The sequence below is a fragment of the Lonchura striata genome, chromosome 1 (genome assembly GCF_050655825.1).
Source record: "Lonchura striata isolate lonStrDom1 chromosome 1, ASM5065582v1, whole genome shotgun sequence".
In the NCBI taxonomy this organism is placed as follows: Eukaryota; Metazoa; Chordata; class Aves; order Passeriformes; family Estrildidae; genus Lonchura; species Lonchura striata.
In genome coordinates, this window is record NC_140703.1 from 44,001,357 (window position 1) to 44,015,666 (window position 14,310).

The following is a 14,310-nucleotide window of genomic DNA, read 5'->3' on the forward strand; positions in this document are numbered from 1 at the left end:
GTTTCCTCTTCTGTTATAACAAGTAGGCCAAACAAACAGAACTGAGGAGCAATCACTTTAAGTACCATATAAGCATAATGGAAGCACAGGTAACAACTGAAAGATTTACAACAGAAATTAGAGCTAAGAGATAGCAGGGTAATAAAGATTTCAGGATGACAGAGTGCAAAGGTTAGGATTAATGCATTAAGTGATAGGTAAGCTGGATTCCTGAGCACCTTTTTGTTGAAACCCAGTGTGTTCAACCAGAATATGAAGATGGGCAGTGTAATGGGGGGTGGAATTTGTGTGGGCTTTTCTAAAGGTTGTGTGACAGAACATGGAGAAATAATTGAGCTGACCTGGCAAGCAGCTCAGATCCGCACAGCTGGCAGACACTTCCAAATAGGTGGTCTCATTTCTGGTTTTACATACAGGGAATGTGTACAGAGCATCCCACATCCACATTTCTGCACTGTAGACATTTTGTGGGAGCAAATAGCTCAGTGGAAAGTACTGACTATAAATTATCCATTCTCTTTTGATGATGATTTGTTGGAACTATGGAAGTAGCCTGATAATGATGTGATACAAACATTCTGCTTCATAGCCACAGCAAACATGAGTAAGAGAAGTGATCATACTTCTTATTATCATATAGTATTCTATTCACTGGGAAATTAAAATTGAATCTTTTTGAATCAGGACTAGATAATCCTGGAAAATTGTTTGGAAAGTTATGTTGAGAGGAACTCTTAGTGGTTTAGTTTTATTTGCAAAATTAAGGCACACTTAAAAGAATATTTTTCCAATATTATAGTAGTGCCAGCATCTGGACTTCTGCTCAAATTATTACCAAATTTTTTGCTCCCAGGATGTAAAAACTTTACTATTTTTATGCAAAGAATCAATCATCATTCATATTTCTGGCAATGAATGTAAGAATGAAGGAAGTAACATAATCAGAGAGAAAAAAGTTAAATTCAGCTCATTATGATTCTTTCCCACCTCTTCTACTGCTCTTTCCATCCATATTTGGAACCCCTAGAAAATATTACAAGAATTTTGAGGCAAAAATGTCCATGCTAAGCCAAATTACCAACAACAGCACCATTATTATATACTTTTCTACTTCAAAGCAATGTCAGTTCATAGTGCATATTCCCCCAAATATTAAAAAATAGAGCAGCATCGGGAGCATTAAAGTAACACTAGGAAATCTCTTAGTGTATTTTGCAATATTTTTCCCTTTTATCCTTAACTGCTGTGAGTTTTTGTAACCATTTTGATAAAGAAAGACTCTGTTAGGCATAGCATGGCTTATACCCTTGTGAGTACCAGGTATAGCAGGTATTGATTTTGCCCTCTTAGAAGATGTGTGTGTTGATGGAGTGGGCACAGTCGAAGGACCCATGAGAAATGTTAACACATTTGAGAATTCATTTGCTGCTTGTTGTACTACCTGGAACAGCAAGTATGCATTTAAAGATCATTTTATTTAAAGTAACAGTAGTAGAAGCAAGTAAAAAGTCAAATCCCCAACCCACCAAAATATGTTGTGGTGAGTCTTTTCTTCTTTGTTATGGAAAAGGAGGGACAAGTTGCCATTTGAGTAACATAACGTGCCTCGATGTGTATTCGAGAGAGCATGTAAAAACTGACACAGAATGCGGCGGGATAAAGGGAAGAAGGAAGTTTGCTAAGTCTGCTGTGGTTCCCGACGATGGTACGTGTGGTGCAGCTGTGCGCTTGCAGGCAAGGCACGCTTTACCGCCGGGTGCAAAGCCAGCGCAGGTTGCTGAGCGGTGCCGCTAGGCGGAGGCAAGTACTGCACAGTCCGCACCTGCTAAGCAGGGTTAGGTGCCGATGGCAGCGCTTTTCCCCAGAGGAGAGGTCCCGTATGGCAATGGAAAGGCAATAGGAGCTCAACAAGAAGTAAAATGCTGCTGGCAGCCTCATCAGAGGCTGTCTCTGAGGACGAAATTCCTGGCTTCTATTTTATTTCACTTGCTGTGGTGATGCTAAGTTGGTGCTGCTGCCTCTCTTGAGATGGATCCTTCAGGACACAGACACCTGTGCTGGCCCTACTGCAGGCCAGTCACCCTATGTGGCCACAGGAAGCTGTCTCCCAGATGTGTCCCATTGTCAGGACTAGGAATACACTTCTGGGTTCTATTGAATTTGTCTCAGTTCACAAGGATGTTAATTGTACGCTAGAAAACAAACCTACTACTTTCAGTCAAGTATTTGTTCTCCTGGCTTCATTTGGTAGAGTGCCTTCTCCAGCCCTGTACATGAATTGTTCTGTGTGGCCTTAGGAGTGTATTTTTCTGCACAGTCTTTGATAAAGCACGTTCCCTGCTGTGCAGTGTCACCTCTGGGGGCTGGCTCACGGTCATTCCTTGTGCTGGGTAGCCCTGGTTTAGGAAGCGGTGAAGATGCTGGCCGTGACACTGAGCTGGTGTTTATGCTCCGCATCTCTGTGCGCAGGGAGCCATCTGTTGGAAACTGTTAATAAATGCACCTTCTACCTTCAAATTTTGAAGCTTTTGAATATCCTCTTTTTGTCTTTTTTTTTTTTTCTTTTTTTAAAAATATTTTTTAAAATACCCAAGGGCGTTTGAATATCACAGAGGACAATGGGAATCCCAGTCCACTACTTCTCAAACCTGCTTCTCTGGAAAGCCAGGGAGGACGTGATGATGAAAAGCTTTTCCCTTTGGGAAAATATCCCAGCCCATACTGAAGGAAGCACTGTGGAGACCTCCTCTATGTGTGAGCCATATGGGAAGCACACTGGTTCTGAGGAGTCAATACTGTGAAGTGGCAGGACATGCATGGGAATTGAAAGCAAGCCACTGATGTAAGAACAAACCCTTTTCTATTCTTACATCAGTCGGGCTCTTAAGGTGCCTATAAACCTATTCACAAAGATACTTGTCTGACTGTCTATCATGCATGTAGGAGTAACTTAATCCCTCAGTGAAATGCCAGAAGAAAAAAGAAAATCTAAGAAAACAGAGCATACTTATTTTTATTATTATTTTTTTTTGTTAGGTGAAATTGTGTAATGTGCAAATAAATCATTATAAAAATTCAGGGAGGGAAAATGCAGCCTGAAAATTTACCATCTTAATTAGCCGGAGGATTAAAATTGTTTTGGAACATCAAAACAATGGGAAGTGAATTCTTTGATCTTCGTTAAGCACTTTCTTCAAGAGTTTGATGGCTTTTTCCCTGTGAAAAAAGAAGCACAAAGATAGAGACCCTACTGAACACTGACAATGCAAACAACTGTGGTTTTTTTCCTAATGTTCCTCTAGCATGCCCTGAGTTGGGCAGTGCCTAAAGTAAAGCAAACCTGACAAATTCGGTCCTGTGGGATCAATTCTAGTTATGTTCCCCTGTTGCTGAGGAATTTCTGCCTTTACTGGACATGGTGAGTGGCACAATACCTGTCCTTTCCTGCCAGGGGCACCACTCACTGAAAGAGCTCCTTTGCAGAGCAAGGACCACAGGATTTGCTTGGCAGAATGCAGGTGTGTGGGAGGACAGAGCAGCAAGCCATGCACTGCTGCTTTGTCAGCTCTTGCTTGCAGTGGGAACAGACTACAGAGGAAATACAGTGAGTGGACAGAGTATGCAGGAGTTGTTTTTTGCCAAGTTTGTTCACTTTCTTTCTTTTTGGTAACATGATGAGGCCCTTGCAATCAGGGACAGTGAAAGCTGTACCCCAGCAAGTTTTGTCTTGAAAATCAAATTTAATCATGAGTTTACCGTATAACTTCTGAATTCCTCTCCTGTCATCTTCTGGAAGTCTGAAGGTTTCTGGGTTCTGATACGAGTAGAGAGGGTACATCAGAGCTCCACGGACATTGGAATGAGCAAGTCCCAAAGAATGGCCAAATTCATGAGCAGCAACAAGGAACAAATTGACATCTGCAACGTAGAAATCCATAAATGGATGTTAAAGGTATGGCATTTTTTTTAAAAAATCAAATTAATTGAACGAGCAGGAGAATTTGTATATTTCAATCCATCTTGCAATGAAACTCCAGGATTTTGATCCATTATTGTTGAGCTTTCATATATAACGGTAAGATTTTATTAAAAATCTACTTGTTCCTTGCATATGCCTCTAGAGACCCTGAGTCTCTTTTGGACTCTGCGTTTGGTCAACCTCATTCCTAGAAGCAAGTAAATTCACCTTTTTGCAATTGATGTAGGAAACAAGGGCTCACAGTCCTTGTTTAGCCTGCAAAAAGTGCTTTAAATGATGGACAGAACAGGCATTATGTAGGTGCTCATAGTAATGAAGCCCTAGTACTTAAATGATATTTGAAAAGAATAGAAATGTTAGTATTGAAGTAATACTGAGGGATGAAGTGTAATTGAAAGCACTTCCCGTGGCTGTGTTCTTCCAACATGGACAATATTTGCCTTTCCCTTTCATCTGCACCTATGAGCTTTACCTCGATTGATATCTGACCATTTTTCATCATCATCAAAGTGAGCATCTCCTCCAATCCCATCTCCAGGTTCAAACGCATGGGCCAGTGTGCCACCTTGTCCATCAAAAGGAGCTCCATCACCATGCTCTGCATTTGAAATAAATCAATGTCATCAGATGAGATCAGTTGTCATATTTAACTTCAGCAAATAGAAAAGCATGCTGTTGGTTTTTGCTAGTTTTGCTGGTTGCAAATCCTTAAAAAAATCTTACAATGGCAGCAAGGTTGTGAAAATGAGAAGTGAGGCTTAGGGAAATACTCTCCAAATTCATTACTTAATTCAAGTCTTGTATTTGATAGTTCAGTCAGCTGCATGTTTCAAGAAGAGCTGAATATATTTCTCCAGTGCTTTTGTCAGGAGTGTAGTCCTGAGGCAGCAATCAGAGATTATTTCAGAATAAATGCTTAATGCTTGACCCTACTGTTGTTAATGTATGAATGTGTTTGATGTTGAAAAAGTGCTGGGCAATATTAGTTCTAGACATTCTAACTTGCACTGATTTTAGTGTGGATGGTGATTTGGGATAGATAACCTTGTTTCTGAAGAGATAAATTTATTTATTCCCAGCCTTGAGGTATGGTCTATTATCTACTTCTGCCATAGTGCAGGTGGAATATTACTGTTTCCTACTTTGAGAGCAAGAGCTGGATTAGAGTTGAACCAACTTTGAAAATTTCCCTCTCCCTCACAGTGAGTGTCTGACTTTACTGAGGAGTAGTTGGGAAATCAGATGCCATCCTGTGTCCTTTCCCACAGACCATGGCCCTTAAGGCACAGCTAACACAGGCAGGAAAGACCTAATCCTAGTGTGTGATGTGGGATTAAAACACATTCCAGCTTGCAGCATCATTTCTGCCTTTGACTGGGACATTAGGTCATGTCTTTATGGTACCATAATGTTCTTCCCATCAGTGACACACAGGCTTTGGACATTTTGGTGCTCATCTGCTTGCAAGCCTGGTGTCAATGGAGCTCTAGTAATTATTGCCAATGGATCTACAGAACAAGTTAGTAGGCATTTAGTTTGTCTGAGCTGTCAGTTTACATGCCAGGCACAAGTTCAGGTAGGGCTACGTCCATGCACTACTCCAGACCACAGATGCACTTCTGAAGTGACTTCTGCTCAGCCCCACTCACCACGCTTTGGCTGCTGCACCTTGGTGCAATCTTGGGGTGCAACATACGATTCCTTCTAGAAGCAAATCAACCAGAAGACACTTTCTATGGCCAACCATAATGCACCCCAGCTGCCAAAGGGTGCTTATTCTGGGAACCAGGCTAAGTCTAGGCCTAAGTAAATGCGTCTTAACCTGCTGGAATCCAGCCTGTGGAGGCTGGATCTTCAGAACCTGCTGATTTGCTCTACAGAGCTCTTCCCAGGAGTTTGCCCACTTATCAAGGCAAAAAGAGCCTTGAGTATCTAAATTCAAGTGTCTCATACTGGGAGCTGAATTCTCCCTTCATTCACAGCTGTGACTCTGAAAGGATTTTTCTAACTCTTTTGTAAGAGTAAAACTGAATCATAACATAGAAATTTGGTGACATGATATAAAGAAGATAAAATTTATGCAGACTTTGATTTACTTCCAAACTCTTTGTTCCATCTTAAAGCTATGTCAATAAAAATGAATGCTTTGAGTAAAATATGGACCAATGTATTTTAAAGAGGATAGGTATCTCACCACGACGTGCAAATCTAATCTCAATGTCTGCACGGCCCGTGAAGACTCTTCGGAATTGCAGCGGAGTCACATCACTCCATACCATCAAGGCCCTTTTAATTGCATCATCCACTTTCCTTCTGGGTAGATCAGGTGTATAATTGAGAATCCTGTCAGCAAAGAAAAACAGGTTAATTTCATTTAATCAGTGAAGGAAACACACCTAGTTAGATACAAGGCAATTCTCTTCCCCAGAAAACTTGAAACATCACTTACTTGTAAGTTAAATGTGTCTTTTTCCATTTTGGAGTTCCAGGAAATGTTTGATATTCTGCTACATCAGGCCTACCACATCTGGGCATTTTCATTATTCCTTCTGTTTCTGTGTCTAATTTTCCAGTTACAGTCAGGTGGAAAAACCTCTGCATTTCTTTAATCCTTTCTTCTATGCTTAGGTTTTGTGTTTTTGCCAAAATTGGAAAAAATTTATCAAGATATCCCTGGAAGAAGAGAGGGAAAATAAAGATTAATATGTATATCTGTGATATTTTGGTAATTGCATTTTACATTTTTTTTAATTGTTTCATCATCCTGCATCATCCATGTCTAGTTTTAGTTGTATCTTTCCATTTCAAGTTACCGAATTCTGCTCTCTCAGTAGTAGAGATCAGCATATATAAAAAGAATTGTAACAGCAATGAAACATTGCAAGTAAGAAACCCTTCCAAGTTACCACAGTTCACTGAGCATTCAAGTCTAGAGTCTTCTAACACAGTACACATAACATTTTTTAAATATTTTTAAAATTACATGCTCCCATTATTTACCAGTTGGAATGTGGTCTCTTTTTAAAGTTAGTCTTAGGAGGTTTAAGCTACTCATCAAGTTTAAACTGTTTTATATCATGTCTGCAAAAACTGTTGTAATGTAAGACAAGGTTAATATGAAAAGGTATTAAAGGTATTAAAATCAGATTATTCATAATGTAGTTGTGTTTCTCCCCATGTAACATACCTTTACTTTCTCAAGTTCTATGCTATTCCATGATTCTGGTTTCAGTTGCACTGGGAAAGCAGGAATCTCAGGTAGGAAGATGACAGCACAAAGCAGGAGGTAGTGCATGGTGCCCATTTTGATGAGGAGCCTTGCTGGAGCAGAAAGAGTTTGACTTTCTGTCACCCAAGACCAGAGCTAAAACCCTTATATAGATCCTGATAGCTCCAAGCAGCAATTATGCATGTGACTCACTTTTTGGTTTTGTTAGTGTAATGTCATCAATACTCTAAGATGTAAATGAAATCACGTTAAACAAATCTTTCCTGTAACTTCCCTGTTGATGTCACGTCACAGCTAGCAGCCAGCTTTGTCTCTCTCTTTTCATATTATTCCAGTAGTGAAACCACAGGGTCATAGGGAAGTTCTTTTTCTGTAACTTTATCTGTACAGTTACTGTGTAATCACTTCACACTGCGCTTTTCCCATGTTACTTATACACAAAGGCATTTTGCAAGAGACCTTTGGCTGCCTGCCTGTACCAGTCAATGTAGAGGCAGAGAGGAGATGGGTGCGAGCAGTGTCTCACTGAAACCACTGCCCTGCTCAGTAAACTTTCAGAGGTTCCTGCAGTTCAGAAGACAGCTCTTTAAAAGTACCCTCTTGGACTAAGTGGACATCAGGTGCCTTTGTCCCTTTCCTTGGGACAAATGGGATGACCTTTCAGAAGAATCTCTTTACATTTGAGAACTAGATATAGAATATAACTTACAAGAGTAGGTGAGAGCTCTCAGGGGAAAGAGAGGAGCTTTTCCTAACAAATAGGGCTATCTTAGACCTCCTGCTGTACCAGTGCAACCTGAGAAAGCTGCATGAAGCACTGACAGAGCAGGGCAGCTGTAACCCTGTAACCTCCCCGGCCCCCTGATGGAAATTTTTGAATGGAAATTTTAAAAATTCAGTGAAAAAATTTTCATTACTTTGGGCTCAAAATCAGCATGAATAAATCAAATTCTGATAAGATCAATATCAAAAAGGAACAGATTCTGTTTCCTTACATTTAGTTGTGTGAATTTTGCAGACTTTATTGCTTCGTCTTGGTCTTGAATAATAAAAAATATCATGGGTCAAGAAAAATAATTTCCTGCACAAAAATCATAGTCATGTGACTCGTATTCAGTAGAGAACCTGTGTCTGTGTTGGAGAGTATGACCTGTGTAAACAAAGGTCAAGGAGATCCAAAGCAATACTATAGAGACATTTAATAATAGAAGTTGCTGTAAATTCCGTTAAGAAGACTTACAACATTGCCATGGAAAAGCTTATACTGTCACATTTTTGAGGAGAGTAACCCTGCTGTGATCAAGCATGCTGCATAAACTATGTCCTGTGTGGAACTCATTGATTGACACCAGACATTTTGAGTTCTAGAGAAAAATACTTACGTAAAAAGTAATACCAGAGTCTCCTTTGAGCATGACTAGGATGAAAAAGTGAAGTAGAAATGAATGATTCAGTAGTGAATGATCACTGTCTTGGTCATTTGACTTGGGCAAGAAGGATCAGCTGAATTTGGCCCAATCTGAATGCAGACAAAAGAGTTCATACAAGTCGAGAACTGCTCAAATATCTTTGTGAATGTTATGAATCTATCTGGGATAGATTAAATTTATTCATAGCAGTATGCATGGTGCTCTACCCCCATGCTCTGGGTATTGGTGAAGAGTGTTCCCACAATGTGAAGACTTTCTCTGCTCACACTTGGCTCTCACACTGTATGGAAGAGGCTGGGTGGAAAAGTGGCTGGGAAGAGACACATCCACGACAATTGACCTGAGTTCTCCAAAGGAATATGCCATATGATATAATGCATGTTCATCAATAAAACTGGGCTAGCAGAAGAAAGATGTGGAGTGAGGGTTGTCTTCCAAGGTAGTTATTGCCTGGAGGCTGGTTGGACATCAATCTGTTTGCAGCAGGTGCTGAGCCTGTGCAAAACGTCCCTCCACTCCACCCCATCCTTTCAGTTATTAAACTTTCTACATTTCCTAATCTCTCCCACTGTGCATGGGGAGCAAGCAAGTGACTGTATGGGTGATTAGATGTTGGCTGTTTTCTACCCACTATGGTGAATATCAAGGAAAAAAGTATTGCCAAAAATTCCTGAGAAATGTTTTGTTTGGGTCACTTGTGAATTATGCAATATTGTATTTGAAGTCCTACCAGAAACAGGACAGACCTGTTTTTTTAGGATCTGCAGGACACATGATTGGTTTTGTTCTGTTATCTGGTTATTCAGTTTGACTAACTAAAAATAAAATTCAGACACGGCAAATATCTTTGCAGAGTAAAATGTTTTGTTTTTTGCATCACAATTTCTGAAGCTAAGTCCTGCGAACTGCAGTCTGATTCAGAAACTTCCTGGCTTCTGCAGTCCATTTCCATAGATTTTACCCAAGGGGGCTGTCTGCAAAAGAGTACCTTGGCACCTATGATATAGGGCTATGTATCATTTTTGCAGGCTGTGTGATGGTAAAACCCTCCAGGCATACCTGCCTGGGCACCAGGGTCGTGCCAGGGCCCCTCGGCATTGCGTCAGCTCGTCTCAGGAGCAAGACAAGCCAATCCTTCTCTCCTGTTTGGCTGGATCAAACTGCATTGAGATATTTCTCAGCAAGATCCCACTGCTCTAGGGAAGGAAAGGCCCGAGGAAGGGATTAGATGTTCAGATGCAGCACAAACAATGTGATGACAACTAGCACATCTATGTAACTTGTAGTTAAGCAATCAAACTTAACACATCTCAACTTGTGGATTTACCATCTTCTCACAGTGTCTAGAATTGCTTTGCTTTGTTTCTCTAATTACTTTGTATTTACAACAGTTTAATTGGGACATCTGGTGGGAAAAGATGCAAGTATAGAGATAAGTTTTTACAATAATAATCTTGAGCAACAAACCACAAGGCAAATGGCTTTCCTGTAAGTGTTACTTACCTGTGTGACCTTCAGACACCCTCAATTCTTTGATTTGTCTTGTCCTTTGGTCAGTGATAAAGAGGCTGTTTCTTCCAGCCAACAGACATGTGGATCTCTCAAAAATGTCTACGTAATAATTGAACTTACTCCATTTAAATAGAATTCATAACCTTTAGCTGCATGCAGTCATTCTGTCTTCCAAAAGCAATGCACAGGACATGGGGAAGAGAAGAGGGTCACAGGTCAGTCAGCTGCATTTCACTGCAGCATGATTTGAAACCTTCCTGGATAGGAAAAGTTACATTACCTCCCATAGTAATCTTTTTGTAGTTGGCTGTCTCCATCCATTTGTATGTCTGTCTCAATACTTTAAATGACTGAAACAAGATGTAAACTAGAACACTGCATACGTCTTGTCTTGACAAAACCATATTACTTCATGTAGGAACCCCCTAACAGCATTTGCACTAAGGCAACCTCAGACTGCCTGAAATTCTGCAGCAGAACCCTGTGAATGAGCTGCAGAGTTCCACCTAAAACAGACTGAGCTTGTGGTGGTGCTGCAAGGACAGACAGAGAAGTTGTGACAGCATGGGAGGCATGCTGGACTTGGCCTGACCACACTGACTGTAACCCAAACTGAGGAGCAGCCAATGTCTGCAGCTCCTCCTGACTCATCCTGATGATTTGCAAGGGTCTGTACATGCTGGGACACCATGGTGAGTTTGGGCTTTAGTGGCTGTGGAGAACAGGGTTTGAAAGACAGGATAGACACTGCAGAATGTGACATGTGCTGAACCTCATAGACTTGTATAAATCTTTGGAAAAGGTGCTGGGAGTATAGATTACATCAACCAAAATTTTGCTTTTAGGCTGATTTGAAAAATCTTACTTCTATACAAAAATTCAGTGACCCTGAAATACCCAAGAGTTGATACAAGATTTCATTGCAAATTGACATGAAGTAAAACAGCTCCGAAGGAATTACAGGCTTACCTCCATGGTGTTATACTCTAGTATAGAAGACAGGAGATTGAATTTGAATGTAGTCAATATAAGATCAGTGCAGAAGCTTGATTTATCTCATTAGAACTGAGATTCGGCCATGAGGATTGCAAAAGACCATAAACAGATGTATGTGAACACACATACAATTTATACAACATTTCCCTGGAAGTTGTAAGGTTTCATAATCTTATTGTTGCTATTCAAATGATTCCTGATTCTCAGCACTGATTCATGTCTGGAAGCTGTTTGCTGCTCACAACTCCATATGTGGGACAGGTCCTTTTCTATTGCCCTGTCTAGTTTCCAGTAACTGAGTAAAAAGACAATAACATCACTTTCTTGGTAAATCTGGTTATATCACTGAAGTTCTCTTTCACCAAAAAATTTCCTTCCTTGCACAAACTTGCAGCCTCTGTGTCCCACAAATCATGTTATGCTGATTTTTCCAACATGATGGATTTTGACTTTGGCACCATTAAAAAACAATCCAACCATTAAAAAGTGCACAACCAAATAAGGGCTGTTAGCACTGGGATGGTGAGGAGTGAGTCACAAAGAAGCCTTGCTGACTTTAGAAGCCTTTTTCGTGCAGCTGCTCACTACCCTGAGTGGTTGCTTAACCAAACCCCATTTGAGTAAACCAGTCTCTGTCTGTTCTAAGGAGTTAAGTGGCTGTAGAGGGTGAAACAGCAAGTGCTGAGGCCTAGGTGCCTGTGTGGGAGGGGAATATCCCAGACAGCTCAGGTCTGGTCCAGCAGGCTGAGCATCCTCAGTGGAATGCTCAGCACCATCCTAAAGGGATGCAGTTGCCTCATGCCCAGCTGATCAAGGTGTGAACCCAAGTGCAACAAGTGCAGATTGGTTACAAGGCTGGAAACACACACCTGGTCCAGCATGGAACACTCCTGGAGGCACACCCAGTACCTTGGCCCTTTAAAATATAACTGACATCATTACATTTTCTCCAGAGGCAATTTTCACTGCCAGGTGACTATGGCTGATCACAGGTCAGGAACAATAGGCTTTTGTATACGTGAATCCTTAATTATCAATTACAGTAATGTGTAACAACAGGAGATTGCATGTTGAAAGACTTATTCCAGTCCTCATTCTACGTCCCAGAAGTTTACTGTAAATCAAGTTTGCATTTTTACACAATGCAAGTTTAAATTTTTATGAAAGAAAGAAACTAGCCTACTTGCCTATATTTTTTTGGAGTCTGTGTGTTTGTTTATATGTTTTTGGTTTATTTTCTTTTTTTTCTTCCTACAAATGAGTGGCACCTTTGCAGGCAGAATTAATTTGCCCCAGCCTGCTGCCTTGCTCTGGAGGTTGTTGTCATTACTGTTCTGCAGAGGGTGGAAGGAGTTTGACTCCATTACACTAATAACAGATCCATGGCTGTACCATGACAAGGAGAGGGGAAAAAAGCAAATCCAGTATGCTTTGCACAGTTGCAATACAGATATTTTTCTGTAGTTTACAGTTGAAATTCATCTCTCGTGTACAGCAAAACCAGCAGTGCTGCTCTGGGAATGTGCTTTCTGTCCAGGTCAGAGCAGGACACTAGACTGTATAGGCTGTTGTACCTGTTGTGCTGTGGATTACAACAGCTTCCCAAGTCCTGAGAAGAAATATGTATTAATTTCAAAAATATTAATATTTTTGGCAAGCAAGGGTGACTTTTCCCACACTTAATATACACAGAAGTGACTGATCTTTAAAGCGCAATTGCACCATGAGCTTGGCGATACCAGTATTTTTAGAATTAATAGACTCAATTCCTTGTCTTATTATCATTGTTTCTATGAAGAAATAAAAATTTCTTACTGTTCTGATTTCAATCTGAATGTAACTGAGGGCAGTTACATTAATTGCAAGAGCAGAAGTGGGTTTCTGGAGAGTTCTGCCATGATTTGCCACACCTTCCCCCAGGCTTCAAAAAGCCCCTAAACCATACGTGCCCAATCAAAACCTGCAGATGATCATAACAGGTTTAGAGATGCCCAAGAAGCCAAAGCTGTGAGCATTGTTGCATGAAAACAAAGTTCACATGCTTATACCAAAGGTATTTAAGATGCAAATTTGGTTTAATGTTTGATCAATGGCTATTTACAGTTTTTTTCCTGTTGGATCTGATGTATAGCTGGCCTGTTCTGTGGCTCTTCTTTACAAAATTTGACTCTATTGCAGTCAGATATTTCCCATGATTATTAATTTCTGCATAATATTTCTATGAATTTATATGTGCCTTATTTCTTTGCAACTTTGTCTTGTAATAGGAGGTTGAACTGAGGAGAAACGTGAAATTAGAAGATATGGTTACTTATTTTTTATAGAGTGCATATATGCTAGCAGGTTGTTCACCCCATGTAATTCTATAGTGGCACAACCCTAACTTGCAAGCCAAGTGTAACAGAAGAATATAGAAAGAGGTTCTGTCGTTAAGGACTCTATATGTAAGGGCAAATGAAATGGGTAGATTTTACTGCTATGAATGGAAGAAAGTGTGACATGAGTCACACCTCAGGATGACAATACACATTTCATATGGTGAACAAGTAGCAAATGAATACACTGAGCAGATAAGGGGATATTATGCTACTTAAACCATGAGATTTTATGGTTGGAAGTACACAGGAGGAGAAATTGTGAAGAGACCTGAATGTTCCTATACGTGAAAAATTTTATTAATTGTGATTAGGAAAATTTCTGTAATGATGAATCTGCTTGAAACAATTTCTGCCAGCTTCCACTTTGAGGTTGTATCTCATGAAACTTTACTGACTAACCAATTGAACTGTGTGAATGCTTCACTTGTTGAGCTATCATGGGATGTAAAGCACCCTTGCAGAAATCAGGAAGCTATCCACACTTCCTCAGTGAACTGGGAAGACAACCCACTTGAACATGAGTGTGTATCCTCTTCAGCAGTTTTCTAGCTACCATCAGACATTAATGACATTACAGTGCAATTTCTTTGTTGAGGGGAGGAGTGGTTTACTTGTTTCATTTGTATTAGGCAAGTGTACACTCCTGCCACTGACATATTTTGAACATTACCAAAGAGAATAAAATACAGCTCTTGTTTCACTGTCATGAATGGGAGAACTTCTAGACTAAGGTTGGTGACTAGATATCAGATGCATGTTTCAGGCAGTTAAAGGTGATCTCAAATG

At 40.3% G+C, this 14,310-nt stretch overlaps 1 protein-coding gene across 1 annotated transcript; it reads right to left on the reverse strand.

Annotated features, from left to right (window-relative positions):
• Positions 1-2,540: 2,540 nt before the first annotated feature.
• MMP7 (matrix metallopeptidase 7) lies at positions 2,541-7,366 on the reverse strand. The gene is made up of 6 exons (XM_021529390.3): positions 7,167-7,366; positions 6,429-6,652; positions 6,174-6,322; positions 4,452-4,577; positions 3,757-3,918; positions 2,541-3,216 (listed from the first exon to the last, which is right to left on the reverse strand). Exons 1-6 carry the CDS (start codon positions 7,281-7,283, stop codon positions 3,194-3,196), a joined length of 801 nt encoding a protein of 266 aa, XP_021385065.2. The 5' UTR covers positions 7,284-7,366; the 3' UTR covers positions 2,541-3,193.
• Between the last annotated feature and the right edge of the window lie 6,944 nt (positions 7,367-14,310).